This window comes from Heteronotia binoei, chromosome 21 (genome assembly GCF_032191835.1).
Source record: "Heteronotia binoei isolate CCM8104 ecotype False Entrance Well chromosome 21, APGP_CSIRO_Hbin_v1, whole genome shotgun sequence".
Taxonomy (NCBI): domain Eukaryota; kingdom Metazoa; phylum Chordata; class Lepidosauria; order Squamata; family Gekkonidae; genus Heteronotia; species Heteronotia binoei.
In genome coordinates this window covers 5,993,522-6,011,915 of record NC_083243.1, presented here as the reverse complement: position 1 = coordinate 6,011,915, position 18,394 = coordinate 5,993,522, and the positions used below count along the sequence as shown (strand labels likewise).

General features: G+C 46.4%; 1 protein-coding gene across 1 annotated transcript in view; it reads right to left on the bottom strand.

The window, feature by feature from the left end:
• The window catches only part of MAP4K5 (mitogen-activated protein kinase kinase kinase kinase 5), a 232,454-nt gene that overhangs the window by 98,405 nt on the left and 115,655 nt on the right, over positions 1–18,394 (bottom strand). The window contains 1 exon segment of the mRNA XM_060261158.1: positions 2,235–2,247. Within this exon segment, the coding sequence (XP_060117141.1) occupies positions 2,235–2,247 (13 nt within the window).

The following is an 18,394-nucleotide window of genomic DNA, read 5'->3' as shown; positions in this document are numbered from 1 at the left end:
ATCGTTACCTTCTGAATTATTTATATTGCATAAACTATCTGCTATCTTGTCCATAGCATAGACCTCCCAGATTTTAGCATACCAGGCTTTAACTGGAGGAATATTGGGAGATTTCCAAAATTGGGCTAACACCATTTTAGCAGCAGCTAGTAAAAGGGATATCAGGGATTTATTGAGAGAAGTAATAGAAATACCTTTCCAACAGTCAAGCAAAATGAGTTCCAATCTTAAGGGTAAACTATAGCCCGTGATATCCTTGATTTTTGCCACAATTACTGCCCAAAACGACTGCACCCTCGGGCAAGACCACCAGCAGTGTATAAATGTGCCCACCTCTCCACAATTTTTCCAACATTTGGAGGATTGATTTATCGCCATATGGCTTAATCTCTGAGGTGTTAAATACCACCGGAACAAAATTTTTTGAGTTTGTAATTGTATATTCAATGATTTTGAAACAAACGAAGGAGATGACCAGATTTGTTGCCAAACATCCTCCTGAAAATTAATTGAACTATTCCTTTGCCAAATTTCTTGATAGGATAACAAATCAACAGCATCAATGTCTAGCAAACCCTTATAGATAAATGAAATCAGTCCCTTCCGCTTTAAAAAAGGAGATTGTAGCAAGGATTCAAAGAAAGTAAGAGGTCGATTGAAATTGTATTTCTTTGAGAGTGATGTCACCAAGTTGTTAATTTGCAAGTATTCAAACCATGGGATTTTCGTCCCACCAGTTTTCTCTTCTAAAGATTTTTTGTCGAGCACTTTTCCATTGGACAAAATATCCACAAACCTATAAAGATTATATTTTTTCCAAATTGGAAAAGACTTGTAAAAAAACCCCGGTTGAAACCAAGAAACATCCATAAAATGAGATAGTGGAGACATAGGAGGGGCTAAAAAGAGGCGGCGTTTGTCCCAAATCTGAAAAATGGCTTTAAGGAAAAGGTTGGAGGAGATATTAGGAGGTCTCTTCTTTGGAAATTCCCATAATGTAGATTGAAACGATTTGTTATTTAGATAGGTATCTTCTAGGACCTTCCAGCCTGAATTTAAATCAGCATCATGGTATCTGACAAGGCCTCCTAAAATGGCAGCTTCATAAAATTTATGCAGATCCGGAAGAGCCAGACCACCTGAGGATTTAGAACGAATAAGAGTTGCATACCCTATTCTAGATAAGCCCTTGTTCCAAATGTATCTTAAGAACGAACGACGCCAACCCACAAATAAGTCCTCAGGAATAAGAATAGGAATGGCTCGAAATAAAAACAGAAATTTGGGAAAAATAAAAGATTTAATAATCTGAATTTTTTCATTCCAGGGAATGAGTGAAGAATTTTTATTCTTTTGCATAGTAAGAATGTCCTTAATCAATAAATGATGATTGACTTTAAAAATATCTCCCAATTTTAAAGGTATATTGATCCCCAAATATGTCCAATATCTATCCATTTTTTTGAAGTGATAATTTGAGTAGATGGAATCTTGGAGAGCATCTGAAATTGTGATGGGATAAAGAATGGTTTTAGATGGGTTTACTCGAAGACCCGATATAGAAGAAAATACAGATAATAAATCAAAGACAGCTGGTAAAGAAGTCTTAGGTTTTGTAACAAAAAGCACTAGGTCATCTGCAAACAAAGACACCTTAATTTGTTTCTTTCTAATAGGGATACCAGCAATAATATTGGTATTACGGATAGCATTAGCAAGAGGTTCAATTGCAATTGCAAAAAGCAGAGGAGACAAGGGGCAACCTTGCCTCGTCCCTCTGAAAAGATTAAATTCTTCAGAATCCAAATTATTAATAGAAAGAATAGCAGAAGGCGACTTATATAAAGAATGGATTATCTTCAGAAAATTCGGGCCAAAATTCATTTTCTGCAGTAAGGTTGTAAGATAAGGAACTTCAACGGAATCAAAGGCTTTTTCAAAATCAATAGACAAGATAAAGGAAGACTCAATATTAAATTTCCGGCAGTATTGAATAACATCAAGGACCATTCTAGTATTGTCCGTTAACTCACGGTGTGGGATAAAGCCCGATTGGTCAGGATGAATGTAGTTCCCTATAAAAGTATTAAGCCTAGCCACCAGGGCTGCTGTAAAAATCTTGTAATCGCAATTAAGGAGTGATATCGGCCTGTATGAACTAGGGTCTAGCAAGTCTTTGTCTTTCTTTGGAAGAAGAATGATTTTTGCCTGTGACCAAGTAACTGGAAAAGAACCAGACTGTACAAACTGATTACAGGCGTCCGCCAAGATGGGAGCCAACAAAGTATTAAAAAATTTATAAAATTCTGGTATAAAGCCATCTCGGCCTGGAGATTTATTGGATTTCATAGACTTGATAGTCTCCTGTATTTCAAGTGCAGTAAAAGGTTTGTCCAAAAGGGATTTAACCTCAGGAGAAACAGGCTTAATAACTGAGTGAGTGTCTAAAAAAGATGAAATAAGGTCTGATGCTGGATGCTGGGAGGAATATAGAGATGAATAGTATTTTTTAAAAACTCCTACAATATCCTTAGTGGAATGTTTCAAGGTACCGGATTTAGAACGAATGGAAGAAATAGCCATTGAGGATATTCTCTTTTTAACCTTCCATGATAGGAGTTTAAGGGATTGAGGAGTTCGAAACCAATATTTTTGTTTTATATAAGCCATTTGTTTTTGAATCTTGGAGACGTCAAAAGATTCTAATTTTTTCCTTTCTATAAGAAGTTTTGAATAAGTTTTTTTGCTACCAAATTTTTTAAATTTCTCTTCCAATTTGGTAATGTTGGCAACCAAATCTGATCTAATTTTGTCTTTTTCTTTTTTATACGAAGAGGCAATAGCCAAAAATCTACCACGAATTACAGCTTTAAACGAGTCCCAAACTATATGCTGAGGTACTCCACACTCAGTATTGAATTGAAAAAATTCTTTAATGTCTTTTTCAATGGAATCTGTAACCGATTTCATAGACAGTAGTTTACTATCCAATCTCCAATTAAAAGAAAAAGATCTTTCAGTGATTCCTGACATATAACCTTCCAACCATGCATGATCAGACCAAATCATTGGGCCAATGTCTACTTTAAAAAAAAGGTTAGAAATAGAATCCGAAACTAAAAGAAAATCTATTCTGGAATAAGTTTGATGACGAGAAGAAAAGAAGGTATAGTCTCTTTCTTTTGGATGCCTGCTTCTCCAAATGTCTGACAGATTATAGGATTGAAAGATTTGAGCTAAATCATTTTGGCCATTCGAATCTTTTGATTGAGACCATTTATTGGCAGATAGAGGTAGCAGGCTTTTTTGAGATCTATCTAAAGAAGGATTGACAACATAGTTGAGATCTCCTCCCAAAATAATGGGCCCTTTATGAAAAGTTTGAAGTTGTGACAACGTATCTTTAATAAATGCAATTTGTCCATCATTTGGAGCATACACCGATGCCAGAGTATAAGGGCTACCATTAAAGACCCCATTGATAAAAATATACCGACCCCTAGGGTCAATTGAGGAATTTTCAAAAGTGAATTGGACTGATTTACCTATTAAGATGGCCACACCTCTTGCTTTGGAGGACCCGTAAGCTTGAAATTGATGAGCAAAAAATTTTGACTGGAAGACCTTGGGCTGGTTACCCTTAAGGTGAGTTTCTTGCAAAAAAACTATATCTGGTTTCTGATGAGAGATGGCAGAGGCAACCCGTTTTTTCTTAATTAAATTATTTAGCCCATTACAGTTTAGAGATAGAAATTTCAAGTGGCACTCTGCCATAATTGAAAGAGGAAATAACCAAGGTTATCAAAATTATTGCAATTCATAGCTTTGAACCCAGGTGCCACCAGGATAGCTAGAGGCGAATCCTGTAGATCAAATTTCAAAGGTATGAGGACAGATTTCAGATCAAAGGCTTTAAAAAACTTCCAACTAAATCCATAATAATTCAATACAGTTATGCTGCCCGTAACACAAACAAAAAACCATAACCAACACCAGTGGTCTAGCATTAACAGACACTAGCCACTAACTCACCCTCCAACTCTGTTAACCCAAACTTGGGAAAACAACAACTATTTACTTAAAAGGATAAATTTGAAGCGGAAGTCTTCGTTACTGAAGACACCACACAACTAGCAACAACTACCAAATGGAGCTAATTAAAAAAAACTGAAGTTCTCCATTCTCCCTCTCTGCCAAAAATGCTTATATTTAACACTATCAACCCAGCAAAAATAAAATTTATAAACAGAATAACAGAGCCAAATGTATAGAAAGTTTATAATGAAAGGCCAAACAAAGCTGATCGAGTCAAGGCTAAAATGCCTAGAAAGCCACATATAATAAAACCTGTGCCTTTTACCAACTCAGGTTAGTGAATTAAAGATAATTACAGGCAAACTAATATACCATGTGTAACAGCATCAGATCTCGATCACAAAGTTATTGTAAGACTTAAGACACTATGATAAAAATACAATGAAACTTTAAACAGAACTATGAACGCTATTAAATACTGGTCTCCCCAAACACTCCCCACCAACTATCCTTCAGCCACTTATAAGCCTATGTAGGGAGATATGATGGTGAGGGAAACAAGTTTCCAAACCTTCATAGTAGCATAAGGCACAAACTGACACACACATACATTCCCTACCCACCCTCTGTCTCACAGATTCATTTCCATTCAACAATTCACACAGGAAGGGAAAAGGTCCTGACAATTCATTAACTCATAGTAGAAAGAAATATATTGATATAAAACCCTAGTCATACTATTCAAGTTTCTCACTCTGATCTACCCCCCCTCACTCACTCTCTCTCCCTCCCTCTCTCCCACTCCCTCACTCAACACCCAGCCTCCCCATTCCAGCTCCTACTCAAACCATATATTCCAAGTCACCCCATTCTTCCAATCATGCATACCCAATCAACCAAGAAGATTTCCTTTAATGAGTTGAATTGAATTAATAACTCCCTCACATTCATAACATTGTGTTCAAAAGATATAAATAACCAAAAAAAAAAAAGGGGGGGGGACCCCCCAATTTCGTATATAAACATTGCTTCATAGGCACGAAACAATCATCAGCATATTTCTAAGCCGTGACAGAGTTACACGTAGGCAAAGCTTATAAGTCAGCAGTTCAGTAGGCAAAGCTTATATGTCAGGGGAAAAAAAAAAAAGAAAGGGGGGGGGGGACGTCAAGAATCCACACAAAAAAGGGAAGATTTCTGCATAGCAACAGTTCCAGTGTTTAGCTTCTAGGAGAAACAGGCCGATCAGGACGGTTCATAGGCACCCGACGCCATCTAGTGTCTGAAGTTATTGAGTGAACATGTGAAACTGCTTCTATAAGGCCGGTGGGAACAGGAAGATTCAAATCTCTCAGCATGCTTAGGCCTGAGTCAAGGCCTCCAGCGACAAGCGACCGATCCTGTACAGTAACTTGCAGCTTGTACGAAGCAACCCATCGATATCTGATGTTTTCCCTGTTCAGGATTTCAATAATTGGCTTCAAAATTTTCCGCCTTTGCAAGGTTTCAGAAGACAAATCCTGTAGAATTTGGATGTTGTAATCTCCTAGCAGAAGTGGATTTATAGCCCGGGCTTTTTGCAGCAGCTTGGATTTAACTGAGGCAGAAGAGAAACGGACTAAAATGTCCCTAGGCAACGAAGTTTTCTGTGTGCGCAAAGGGCCAATTCTATATGCAGCCTCCAGGGCACAAAGATCAGATTCAGAAAAACCCAATGCCTTTGATAGCCAGGAGGCTATAAGAGATTTTAGGTCAGAGGGAGAGGCAGAGTTCTCGGGGAGCCCGCGAATTTTAACATTCCCCATTTTCAGTTGGTTCTCAAGTGCAATAATTTTATCAGTGGCCCATTCATCTCTTTTATAAAAATACTGAGTGTCCTCCTGCACAGCACATGCCATGTTAAAAGCAGAATCTGCAGTCTCTGCCACCTTCTCTAAGGACGTTTTGAAACCCTCCAACTGAGCAGAAAGGGGCTGGATCATGGCAGATATTTTGTCAGTCATATTTTTTTCCAGTTTTTGAAAAGCCTCCATTACCTCAGAACGAAATGAAGCTAGGTCTGCTGCTGTGTTCTCCCCTTCTCCCGACGCCATCTTGCTTGCAGGGCTGCTTGCTTTTCCTGAGGCCTTAGCCTTAGGCTTTTTGGGAAAATAGTCTTTAACAGAGTTCCTTGGGTTTCTTTTTGATCTGGATTTTTGACCATCTACTGTTCCCATACTAATTAAAGAAAAAAAAGAAAACAAACAACAACGCTGGGCGCTTGCTTAAGTGGATTTGGCAGGGGTAAGTAAGGAGCTCTGTTTTCAGGCGTCCATTCCCTATGCGTGCGACGCCACGCCCCCCACCTATGCAGTATTGACAGAGAACATGTATTTATTAATTTTTGAAGGAGTGGTTTGCTTCTTTTTCTTTCCCCCCCAAAAAGCTCCATGCAACTCTTATGCAAATAGCAAAAACATCTGTAAGTAAAAGAATGTGGTTTCGATGTTCTGGGCGCTGGAAAATGTGGCTAAGACCAAGATCAAAATGCTATAGGGCTGCCTTCTGGAAAGAACCAGAGAGAGAGACAGAGAAAGAGAGACAGACATCGCTTCAGAAAAGTGAACATAAGAACATAACAGAAGCCATGTTAGATCAGGCAAATGGCCCATCCAGTCCAACACTCTGTGTCACACAGTGGCCAAAAAAATTTTATATACACACACACACACTGTGGCTAATAGCCACTGATGGACCTCTGCTCCATATTTTTATCTAAACCCCTCTTGAAGGTGGCCATGCTTGTGGCCGCCACCACCTCCTGTGGCAGTGAATTCCACTTGTTAATCACCCTTTGGGTGAAGAAGTACTTCCTTTTATCCGTTTTAACCTGTCTGCTCAGCAATTTCATCGAATGCCCACGAGTTCTTGTATTGTGAGAAAGGGAGAAAAGTACCTCTTTCTCTACTTTCTCCATCCCATACATTATCTTGTAAACCTCTATCATGTCACCCCGCAGTCGACGTTTCTCCAAGCTAAAGGGTCCCAAGCGTTTCAACCTTTCTTCATAGGGAAAGTGTTCCAGCCCTTTAATCATTCTAGTTGCCCTTTTCTGGACTTTCTCCAATGCTATAATATCCTTTTTGAGGTGCGGGGACCAGAACTGCACACAGTACTCCAAATGAGACCGCACCATCGATTTATACAGGGGCATAATGATACTGGCTGATTTGTTTTCAATTCCCTTCCTAATAATTCCCAGCATGGCGTTGGCCTTTTTTATTGCAAACGCACACTGTCTTGACATTTTCAGTGAGTTATCTACCGCGACCCCAAGATCTCTCTCTTGGTCAGTCTCTGCCAGTTCACACCCCATCAGCTTGTATTTGTAGCTGGGATTCTTGGCCCCAATGTGCATTACTCTGCACTTGGCCACACTGAACCGCATCTGCATCAGTGGAGTGATTCTCTGTTCTACCACCTCCAAGCTGTACAAGAGCTGCACCTAAGATGTTCTACCACCTCTACACTGTACATGAGATTCCACAGAGAAGCAGAGGCAGAGAGACTTGCCCATAAGGGACTGGTGGGGTACTCTGGAAAATGCCATGAAGGATACAGAACAGCCACAGTGATCCAATAAAAATGAAGTTTAATAAACGGGAGTGAGGACTGGGAGAACATGATCCTGGATGAGCAACTGGCAGATGAACTTAGTCGTGTAATCGTCTCTCGCTTTCCCCTTGGACTCTTGGCCCTGTTCACTCCCTTTCTGGTTCCATTCTGCTTTTTTCCTGGACCAAGGGTGGCCACACTGCAGCTCAGAAGTCACCTGTGGCTCTTTCACACACATCGGGCGGCTCTCAAAGCCCCCAACGCCCCACCGGCTTGCTTGGAGGAGGCACTTCTGATCATCAAAACGTAAATCAGTCCCACAAGGAAATGAGGTTCGACAGACCTAAGCCAAATTTATGGCTTTTAAACCTTTGTAGATGAATAGAAGACGCGCCCTCTTCCCGCCGGATCTCCCAGGCTTCCGAAAGGCAGCTTCAGCTGTCAATTTGCAGCCGAGATCAACGACAAAGGTATTCTGACGTCATCCTGGTCTAATCTCTGACTGAGATTAGTGGGCAGAGACCCCCCGGGGGGGTCTTTTCTACCCTGAACAAAGGCTTAAAAATCCCCCTTATTCAGAGGGCTGCAGTTCTGTCTGTGCCTCAAGCCGGAAATCCGGAGGAGGCACTTCTCTCTTTAAATCATTCTCTGAGCCAAGCCAGCCGGCAGCTAGGAGAATGGATTTAAAGTCAACGTTGCTTTCTTTCCACCTCTCCCTCCCCATTTGTCATCCATCCTCCCTCCCTCCCTTACAGCTCTCAAACCTCTTAACGTTTATTCTGTGTGGCTCTTGCTGTAAGCGAGTAAAATACAAAAGGAGCAACCCACGGAAAAATTCTGGCACTTGCACAACTTGGAGAAACAAGAAAATAAATGCAGAACCGTGTAACCTCCAAAGGGGAAGCCGGCAGCTTCTTAGAATCACAGAGCTGGAAGGGTCCACACAGGCCATCGAATCCAATTCTGCTCAGTGCTGGACCAGCTTAAAGCAGGGGTGTCAAACTCATTCGTTATGAGGGCCGGATCTGACTTAAATGAGACCTTGTCAAGCCGTGTCGCAAAATGCAACGCCAGGTAGCATTTTATAAAGGATGCAGAAAAACAGAATTAATTTAAAAATATATATATTAAAATAAAACATGCTCAAAACATTAACACGTGTTGGTCTTAAAGGTGCTTTCTTTGTATCTCTCCCATGGGATCCAGGGAACTGGGCAAAGGAAGCTCTGGCTCTTTCCTTCCTTCCCCAGGGGACCAGGAGGGGGAGGAGCCTCAGCCAACAGAAGGAAGAGAGGCTGGGCTCAGTAGCTCTGCTGCGTGATTGAGAGAGCCTGGCAAAGCAAACTATTCCTCCGCCCTTCCTCCCAAAGGGAGGAGCCTCAGACAATCGAGAAAATAGAGGCTTCGCTCTGTAGCTCCTGTGTAATTGGACAAGCCTGGCAAAACAAGCTGTGATGCAGAAGCAGGGCCAGCCCTCCCGCTAGGCAAACTAGACGGCTGCCTAGGGCGCCAAGAAGCGGGGCGGTTGCAAATTGGGCGCTCGCCCTCCCCTCCCCTGCCCCAGGCAAGCGCTCAGCTTGCCTTCCTCCCCCCTTTCCCGCCGATAGCCCCCTCCGGGCCGCCGCCTACCCATCCCCATCCCCCCCCCCCCGGCGCAGCATCCCAACCGCCCCCGGCCTCCCCCCGGCGCTCCACCTGCCTGCCTGCGCATTTTGTAGAGACAAAAACGCGCAGGCGCGAGCTGCTCATTGGCTAAGCTTCCTTTTAGCCGGCGAACCCAGGGAAGAGAGTGATCAGTGTGCCACCGCTTTTAGCGGCGGCGGGCAGGCAAGCGGAGTCCCAGGGGGGCGGGTGGGACATCGCACGGGAGAGGAGGGGGAGTGGAGCCACGGGGGGGAGACGTGGGGGGGCACTTTGGGGGGGTGCCAGGCAGCAAGTTTGCCGAGAGTGCCCCAGGGCGTCGGGCCGGCCCTGTGCAGAAGGAAGCAGGAGAGAGGGAGACGGAAGTAGATGACAGCCAGATGCTCGGGGGCCTGATAGGAGCCCTCTGGGGGCCTGATTCTGCTCCCGTGACACATGCTTGACACCCCTGGCCTAAAGCAACCCTGACAAGCGTTTGTCCAGCTGTAAGACTGCCAGTGAGAGGGAGCTCACCACCTCCCCAAGCAGCCAATCCCACTGCAAAGCGACTCTGAATGTAAGTAATTTGTTTCCTAATATCCAGCAGGCGCTTTTCCACCTTGTGTATTACAGCCATTATGGTGAACCCTCTTCTCTGCTTCCAATAGGAACATTCCCTATGAGCTGAGTTAGTGCGAGCTAGCTCACAGTTTTTTAGCCTTTGGCTTATACATTTTTGTCTCAGCTCAGGAAAAACTGCCCTAGAGCAAACTAACTTATGCAGTAGTTCACCACTTCAATGCCAGTCGTGTTCCATATCAGCCTCCTCTCTTCCAGGCTGAATATTCCCAAATCATAAGAACATAAGAGAAGCCCTGTTGGATCAGGCCAATGGCCCATCCAGTCCAACACTCTGTGTCACACAGTGGCCAAAAAACCCCAGGTGCCATCAGGAGGTCCATCAGTGGGGCCAGGACACTAGAAGCCCTCCCACTGTTGCCCCCCAAGCACCCAGAATACAGAGCATCACTGTTCCAGACAGAGAGTTCCAACAATACGCTGTGGCTAATAGCCACTGATGGACCTCTATTCCATATGCTTATCCAATCCCCTCTTGAAGCTGTCTATGCTTGCAGCTGCCACCACATCCTGTGGTAGTGAACTCCATGCGTTAATCACCCCTTGGGTGAAGACGGACTTTCTTTTCTCAATTCTGGAGATGCTGGGGATTGAACCTGAGACTTTTGACATGCCAAGCGGATACTCTACCGCTGAGCTATCACCCCACCCCCCACCCCCAGCTTCCTAGTCCTCCATAAGTCTTCTTGGCCGTTCTTCCCAGCCAAGCTGACCCCTTCATTTCTCTCAAACAGGGCACTGCTATTTGTAACTGCCCCGTAAACCTTCCTGTTCCTTGACATCACAGCAACCCAGCCAATCATGACCGGCTCTCACAGACACACCACAATTTATCCCACAACACTTGTGGTCAGATTCCCACTGGATTAGTGTTTCTTGCTATGGAAGGAAGAAAAGAGAGCTGTAACCTGAGGAGACAGGATGCCGTAAATCACCAGAGAAGGTACTTCCCATCCGACATGCCAACGGGTAAAGAAGACATCACCCGGGCTATTCAGCAAAAGGCAAGGAGGAGGAGGGGCAAGTTCACAGGAGGACAGATTCCCACCACAGGGCGATAAATCAGTCTAGTTAGGCCTGGTGATGCCATCAGAAAAGAATTTATGAGAAAAGAAAACAGAACTGTGCCGGCACTATGGTGGGACAGTCAGCTGGAAACTCTGAGCACCGGTTGGTTTTTTTCCCGGATTAGAAATTTAGCATCCAGACACACTCCTTGATCAGCTGACGGGTTAGGGTAAAGGTAAGCAAACAACCCCCTTCAAACCCACTCTCACCGACCACAGCTATACACCCACAGTATTCCAATGTATTTCTCTTTTATTTATTTATTTTATTTTATTTATTTATCTATGACTTGTATCCCGCCCTTCCCACAAGTGGCTCAGGGCGGCTTCCAGCAATTGATCAACATAAAAATTAAACAATATTTAAATATATAAACCATTAAACATTTAAAACAGTTAAAACCTTAAAAACCAGTAAACGTTCCAAATACATATAAAACATATAAAACAGAAGTCTGGCAAGCTACATTGAGTTCTCATCTTAGCTAGGTGTAGGCTAGCCGGAAGAGGGTCATCTTACAGGCCCTGCGGAACTGGACAAGGTCCCGCAGGGCCCTCACCTCCTCCGGCAGCTGATTCCACCATGTAGGGGCCATAACGGAGAAAGCCCTTTCTCTGGTGGATTTCAAGCGGGCTTCTTTTGGCCCAGGGATAGTGAGGAGATTTTGTGTTCCCGACCTCAGTACTCTCTGGGGAACATGTGGGGAGAGACGGTCCTTCAAGTAGGCAGGTCCCAGGCCATATAGGGCTTTAAAGGTAATAACCAGCACCTTGTACCGGACTCGGTATATCACTGGAAGCCAGTGCAGGGTCCGTGCATCAGTGTATCAGAATACTTTTTTTATTGAAACGCTCAAATAAGGAGTTGAACAAAGCAGGAGTCAAGTTCACCTTAAAGACCAACCCATTTTTATTTAGAACGTAAGCTTTCGTGCGCTCTCTAAGCACACTTCATCGGACGAGGAATCCAGCACAGTGGGCAAAGGGCTTTGCTCACTGTGCTGGATTCCTCGTCCGATGAAGTGTGCTTAGAGAGCGCACGAAAGCTTACGTTCTAAATAAAAATGGGTTGGTCTTAAGGGTGCTACTTGACTCCCACCTTGTTCAACTGCTTCAGATCAACACAGCTGCCTGCTTGGCTCTATCAAATAAGGGATAGTTTATCTCATTACATATGTGGAGAAACGCCATCTGAGAGTGTTGGTGCTTCATCCAAAAAGGCAGGGATCAGTAAATCCATTCAGCAGGCTTTGTAGCCTTCCCCTCACTCCCCCCCTCCCTTCCAGAACCAAACCAACAACGCTAGGGGGAAAGTCTCCTAGAGAGGCAGGAAGGGCTGTTGTTCTTGCCATGTGCTAGGCAGGAAGAGTTTTTCTCAGTTTGCAGCAGGCGCTCGGGAAGGGAGGCTGCTTGCCTGTGGGCTCCTGCCTGGGAGGCTCCAGGCAGTAAGACAAAGTAAGTCATCCTCTTAGGCAGATCAAGTATAGACCAGGGACAATACGATGCGTTTAAAAACCACCTTTATTTTGTTATGCTGTTTGCTGGGCTTTGCTGTGCGATGCTGTGCTGTGCTAACTTTTTAAATGCAACTGGTTTTGTTTTGTGTTTTTCTTTTCCTATATTTTTCTCTTTTAAATAAATGTTTTTTCTGTTTTAAATGCTGGCAGTTCATCTCTGTACCACATAGATCCCCGACCGCTTAGACCACGCTGTTTTTGAGAAGGGGGCCCCGGGGAAGGAGGAGGGCATGCAGTTGGATAAGGTGCCAATCCTCCAGGGGTGCCCCAAAGAAGCGCTGAGGTCTCTGTGAAACCCAAGTGCAGGGTGGCAGAGGACCTGGAGGCCTAGCCTCATAGCTGGAGAGGGGGATTGGGAGTCCTGTTCCTCTCAATCTGAACCCCAAGACTGAGCAGGTGGTGGCAGCGAGCCCAAGGGGCAGGAGGAGACATAGCTCCCTCCAGGAGTTGGCGACTCCATAGGGAGCTGACGGGACCGGGTCTGAAGGCAGAATCGGGCCGGTTCCGTCACACTTGGTGGCAGCGGTGGGATCAGAACAAACAGAGAACTTGATTGGCCAGGCATTTTTGTTTTTTGATACGTGCAAGCACCCAGAGAAAGCAACAGCGGTTTTGTTTTATTTTCGGGTCAACTGGAGTAGGGAAAGTTTAGTTAGTTAGGATGGAGCGTGCTAAGAAACTGGAAATCCTGAAGATGACAAAGCCACAGCTCCAGGAAGAGTGTGCAAAGCTCGAGCTGGAGTGTGACAACCTGACTGTAGCAGATATGCAAGTCCTCCTGTTGGAGTGTCATCAGCAGGCAGGAGCACCTGCAGAAGGGCACCCCACCCAGTCAGACGCAACCTTGCGGCTACAGATGGAACTGGAGAGAATGCGTATCGGGGCGGAACGAGAGAGAGAGGAACGACAAGCAGAGAGGGATGCAGTCCGCAGACAGGAGGAAAGAGAGAGAGAGGAACGACAAGCAGAGATCCGCCGGCGGGAACAGGAAGAGCAACGTCGCCATGAGCTTGAGGTGCTACGTCTGAAAGGTGAACAAAGCAAGAAGGTCAAAGTCACCCCCAAAGACTTTGCAGTGTACAAAGAGGGAGAAGACCCCTCCATATACCTCTCCAACTTTGAGAAGGCAGCCAAACAGTGGGGGATTGCAGAGGAAGAGTATATGTCTTACCTTTGTAGTATCCTGACTGGAGAGCTTTCAGCCATCTATCACAGCATGCCTATGGAAGATGAGGGGATAACTTTTGCGGCCTATAAAGCCACTGTATTTAAAAGGTTTAAACTGGGGCCAGACCACTCCCGAAAGCAGTTCAGGGGTTTGGCCCCACAAGAAGGTAAATCCTATTCTGAATGTGGGGTAATGAAGGAACAAACAGTTCCAGTGTTATTGGGCCGGGATTTGGTGGTTGGCCAGTACTCTATCAAGGCTGTACCCTGCAGCCAAACCCCCAGGGGGAAGTGGGAGGAGGAAGGCAACTTTAAGGAAGCCACCTCACCACCAACCAGGGAGGGGGAAATAGCCCAGGTTACTGAGGACGAAGAGAGGGCAGTCACCCAGGAGGGGGAGGGCCAGCCTATCTCAAGTCCTGGAGTAGGGTGTTCCCAAGGGGAAGAGGGGTGTAGCTTTCCCCAAGTGCAGCAAGAGGCTGTGGATGTTCCTAGCGAGGAAGGGAACCTGTCTAGCGTAAAGGATGTGCAAGCTGAAGGGACCGAGGTGGAGAGTGGAGATTTCACAGGAGGGTCTGAGAGCAGCAAGGCTAATGTGGGCTCAGAGGAGCACATAGCTGAAGGCTTGGGGGGACGGGAGCGGTTCCAGAAGGGGGTCCGGAGCGGCCTTAGGTTGGAACCGGTTCACCAAGTAGCTGTGGATCAGGAAGTGGGATCGTCCGAGATGCTCTCAAAACAGGTCGTCTTGAAGCAGGGCAGACAGGAATCCTGGGAAGCTGTGGGACCTTCCAGGCAGGAAGGGGGTCAGCTGGGTAGTGCTGAAAAACCAACCGAGGGGACTGAGAACCCAAGCCAAACCCTCAGGGGAAGGTGGGGGGAGGAGGGCAACTTTAGGGAAGCCACCTCACCACCAACCAGGGAGGGGGAGGACCAGCCTGTCTCAAACCCTGCAGGAGGGTGTGCCCAATGGGAAGAGGGGTGCCAATTTCCGCAAGGGCAGCAGGTTGCTGTGGACCCTTCCAGGCAGGAAGGAGCTCAGTTGGCTGACACTGAAAAACCAACTGAGGGGGCGGAGAGCCCAGATCAAACTTTGGCTGAGTGTTCTGGAAACAGTGGGACTAGGGGTGGCTTGAAGGAACAGATGGTAGGAAGTCTGGGGGAGCCAGAAATGTTCCTGTCTGAGGTTCAAAGTGACCCGAGGCTGGAACCACTGTGTGATGTGGCAAGGGACCAGAAGGTGGAGTTCGCAGAAGCTGAGACAGGGGCTAGGGTGATGGATGTCCTGCCACTTCATACTGGTGAATGGAAAGTGGAATGGGAGGGACCCCATATGATTGTGGATGACCTAGACGAGGCTACTTATGGGGTGGCTATGGAGAAAATGGGAAAGGCAGTTCAAGTGGTGCAGGTGAATATACCACAGCCATTCTCTGAGAGGTCCATGGTGGTGCATATAGGTAGGAAGGAAGGAGACAAAAAGAAGCTGGGACAGCAATTGTTTGCAGCACCAGAGGTAGTTTTCTGGGAGGACAGAGTGGACAGAGGGAACATTCCACCAATGAGGGATAAAGAAGAAGCAACTGTGTGGGAACTGGGCAGTTTCCAACCTCATATGTGGGGCCAGGAATTTCCTCCTTTGATGGACCACTCACCCCAGCAACAGCAGCAACGAAGGGAGAGCACCAAACTCCAGAGGTGGTCCTGGGAGATGGAGGAGTACATCTTAAAGACTGGACATTCCTTCTGCATGCAGCAATGCAACGTTTTGTCCAGAAAGGACATGGGCACCTAGGGTGCTGGACTTTGTGTATTATTGGAGAAATACCTGAATGTTTGTGTAATGTTTTGGTTAATGGGTTTCTCCTTGTTTGTTTGGATTCTGCTACGGGGTCACCTCTGTAGGAGGCAACCCCTCCGGCTCAGAATTTAAGGAGGGGGACGTGTGGAGAAACGCCATCTGAGAGTGTTGGTGCTTCATCCAAAAAGGCAGGGATCAGTAAATCCATTCAGCAGGCTTTGTAGCCTTCCCCTCACTCCCCCCCTCCCTTCCAGAACCAAACCAACAACGCTAGGGGGAAAGTCTCCTAGAGAGGCAGGAAGGGCTGTTGTTCTTGCCATGTGCTAGGCAGGAAGAGTTTTTCTCAGTTTGCAGCAGGCGCTCGGGAAGGGAGGCTGCTTGCCTGTGGGCTCCTGCCTGGGAGGCTCCAGGCAGTAAGACAAAGTAAGTCATCCTCTTAGGCAGATCAAGTATAGACCAGGGACAATACGATGCGTTTAAAAACCACCTTTATTTTGTTATGCTGTTTGCTGGGCTTTGCTGTGCGGTGCTGTGCTGTGCTAACTTTTTAAATGCAACTGGTTTTGTTTTGTGTTTTTCTTTTCCTATATTTTTCTCTTTTAAATAAATGTTTTTTCTGTTTTAAATGCTGGCAGTTCATCTCTGTACCACATAGATCCCCGACCGCTTAGACCACGCTGTTTTTGAGAAGGGGGCCCCGGGGAAGGAGGAGGGCATGCAGTTGGATAAGGTGCCAATCCTCCAGGGGTGCCCCAAAGAAGCGCTGAGGTCTCTGTGAAACCCAAGTGCAGGGTGGCAGAGGACCTGGAGGCCTAGCCTCATAGCTGGAGAGGGGGATTGGGAGTCCTGTTCCTCTCAATCTGAACCCCAAGACTGAGCAGGTGGTGGCAGCGAGCCCAAGGGGCAGGAGGAGACATAGCTCCCTCCAGGAGTTGGCGACTCCATAGGGAGCTGACGGGACCGGGTCTGAAGGCAGAATCGGGCCGGTTCCGTCACAACATATACTAACCCATCTTCCACTATATTTCAATGCATCTTTTTTTCTAGTGGAAAACTAGAATGATGTTTAAACCTCTTGAGAAACTAATGCCCTCCATTTAAACCCAAAACTATGTCTGGGCCAGTGATGCTCTGTATTCTTGGTGTTTGGGGGGGTGGACAGTGGGAAGACTTCTAGTGTCCTGGCCCCACTGATGGACCTCCTGACGGCACCAGGGTTTTTTGGCCACTGCGTGACAAAGTGTTGGACTGGATGGGCCATTGGCCTGATCCAACATGGCTTCTCTTATGTTCTTATGTGACACAGAGTGTTGGACTGGAGGGGCCATTGGCCTGATCCAACAGGGCTTCTCTTATGTTCTTATGTGACACAGAGTGTTGGACTGGATGGGCCATTGGCCTGATCCAACAGGGCTTTTCTTATGTGACACAGAGTGTTGGACTGGAGGGGCCATTGGCCTGATCCAACATGGCTTCTCTTATGTTCTTATGTCACACAGAGTGTTGGACTGGATGGCCCATTGGCCTGATCCAACATGGCTTCTCTTATGTTCTTATGTGACACAGAATGTTGAACTGGATGGGCCATTGGCCTGATCCAACATGGCTTCTCTTATGTTCTTATGTGACACAGAATGTTGAACTGGATGGGCCACTGGCCTGATCCAACATGGCTTCTCTTATGTTCTTATGTGACACAGAATGTTGGACTGCATGGGCCATTGGCCTGATCCAACATGGCTTTTCTTATGTGACACAGAGTGTTGGACTGGATGGGCCATTGGCCTGATCCAATATGGCTCCTCTTATGTTCTTATAACTAACAACAAACTCTTATTCATGGCACTTCACACCTAATGACATCAATCTGATCTTCTTCGTGGTCTCTGTGCAGTCCCACACATGGGTCTTGCCGCAGGCAACGGATCCATACCTCGGAGCTCCAATAGCTCGCCTATAACGTCTTTTGGCGCGCTTTCCTCCCGCTCTGGGGAGCAGGCAGCGACCGCGCATGCCTGGAGCGGGGGGAGAGCGCCCATTCCACTCAGTTTCTTTCCTACCGCCGCCCGGACAACACCTTCCTCGCTGCATTCCTCCTTAGCTCGTCCTTTACCTACATCTCTTCACCTTTTCCTCAACTGGTATCGTATTTTTCTCTTTTATATCTTCGCTTCGTCCCGGAAAATTTAAAAAAAAAAAAAAAAAAAAAAAACCCGCTTCTGCGCTATCTTTCCCCTTTTCTCCCTTCCCCCCCCTCCCTTGTCCGGAGCGCATGGAAGGGAAGGTTACTTTCAAAAAGTGCACGCGCTGTGGGACCAAAATCCCTACTACAGACGGCCACAGCCACTGCCTTTTCTGCTTGGGCGAATCTCACCGAGTTGATTCCTGCCCTCATTGTGCGAACTTCGGAAAGCAGGCCCGGAAAAACCGTGCGGCAAGGCTCCGGAGTTTCCTGATTGAATTGTCCTTAAGGGCTATGCCCGCATCGGACTCGCCGCCTCCCCAACAGCAAGCGGGAGATTCGGCGTCTACGGACGTGGACGTGTCTCTCTCCAAACAGAGGCACAAGTCCGATAAAAAGTCTTCGAAGCACGCCGAGACCGGCCATAAGGCTTCGAAAAAATCGCGCCATCTCGAATCTACGGATCCGGCGCACAAGAAATCTCGTCCTTCCGGATCGGCCGAGTCGGCTCCGAGGAAACTCCACTCGCACTCGGCTCCTAAGAAGCCTCAGGCTCCAACCTCGACTTCGACGTCTATGGATCCTGCGGCTCCAGCACGACCTGCCCTTCAGCCTGAGTTGTCGGTTCCGTCGGACGTCATCACAGACATGCCCCAACTGACGCCTCACACTTCCACAGCAGTGGAGGTCATTCCAGTCCACTCTCGTTCGCCTTCAGTGCACAGCGTGGTCCCGACCGACTTTCTCGAACCCGATCTCACAGCCGAGTCTACGC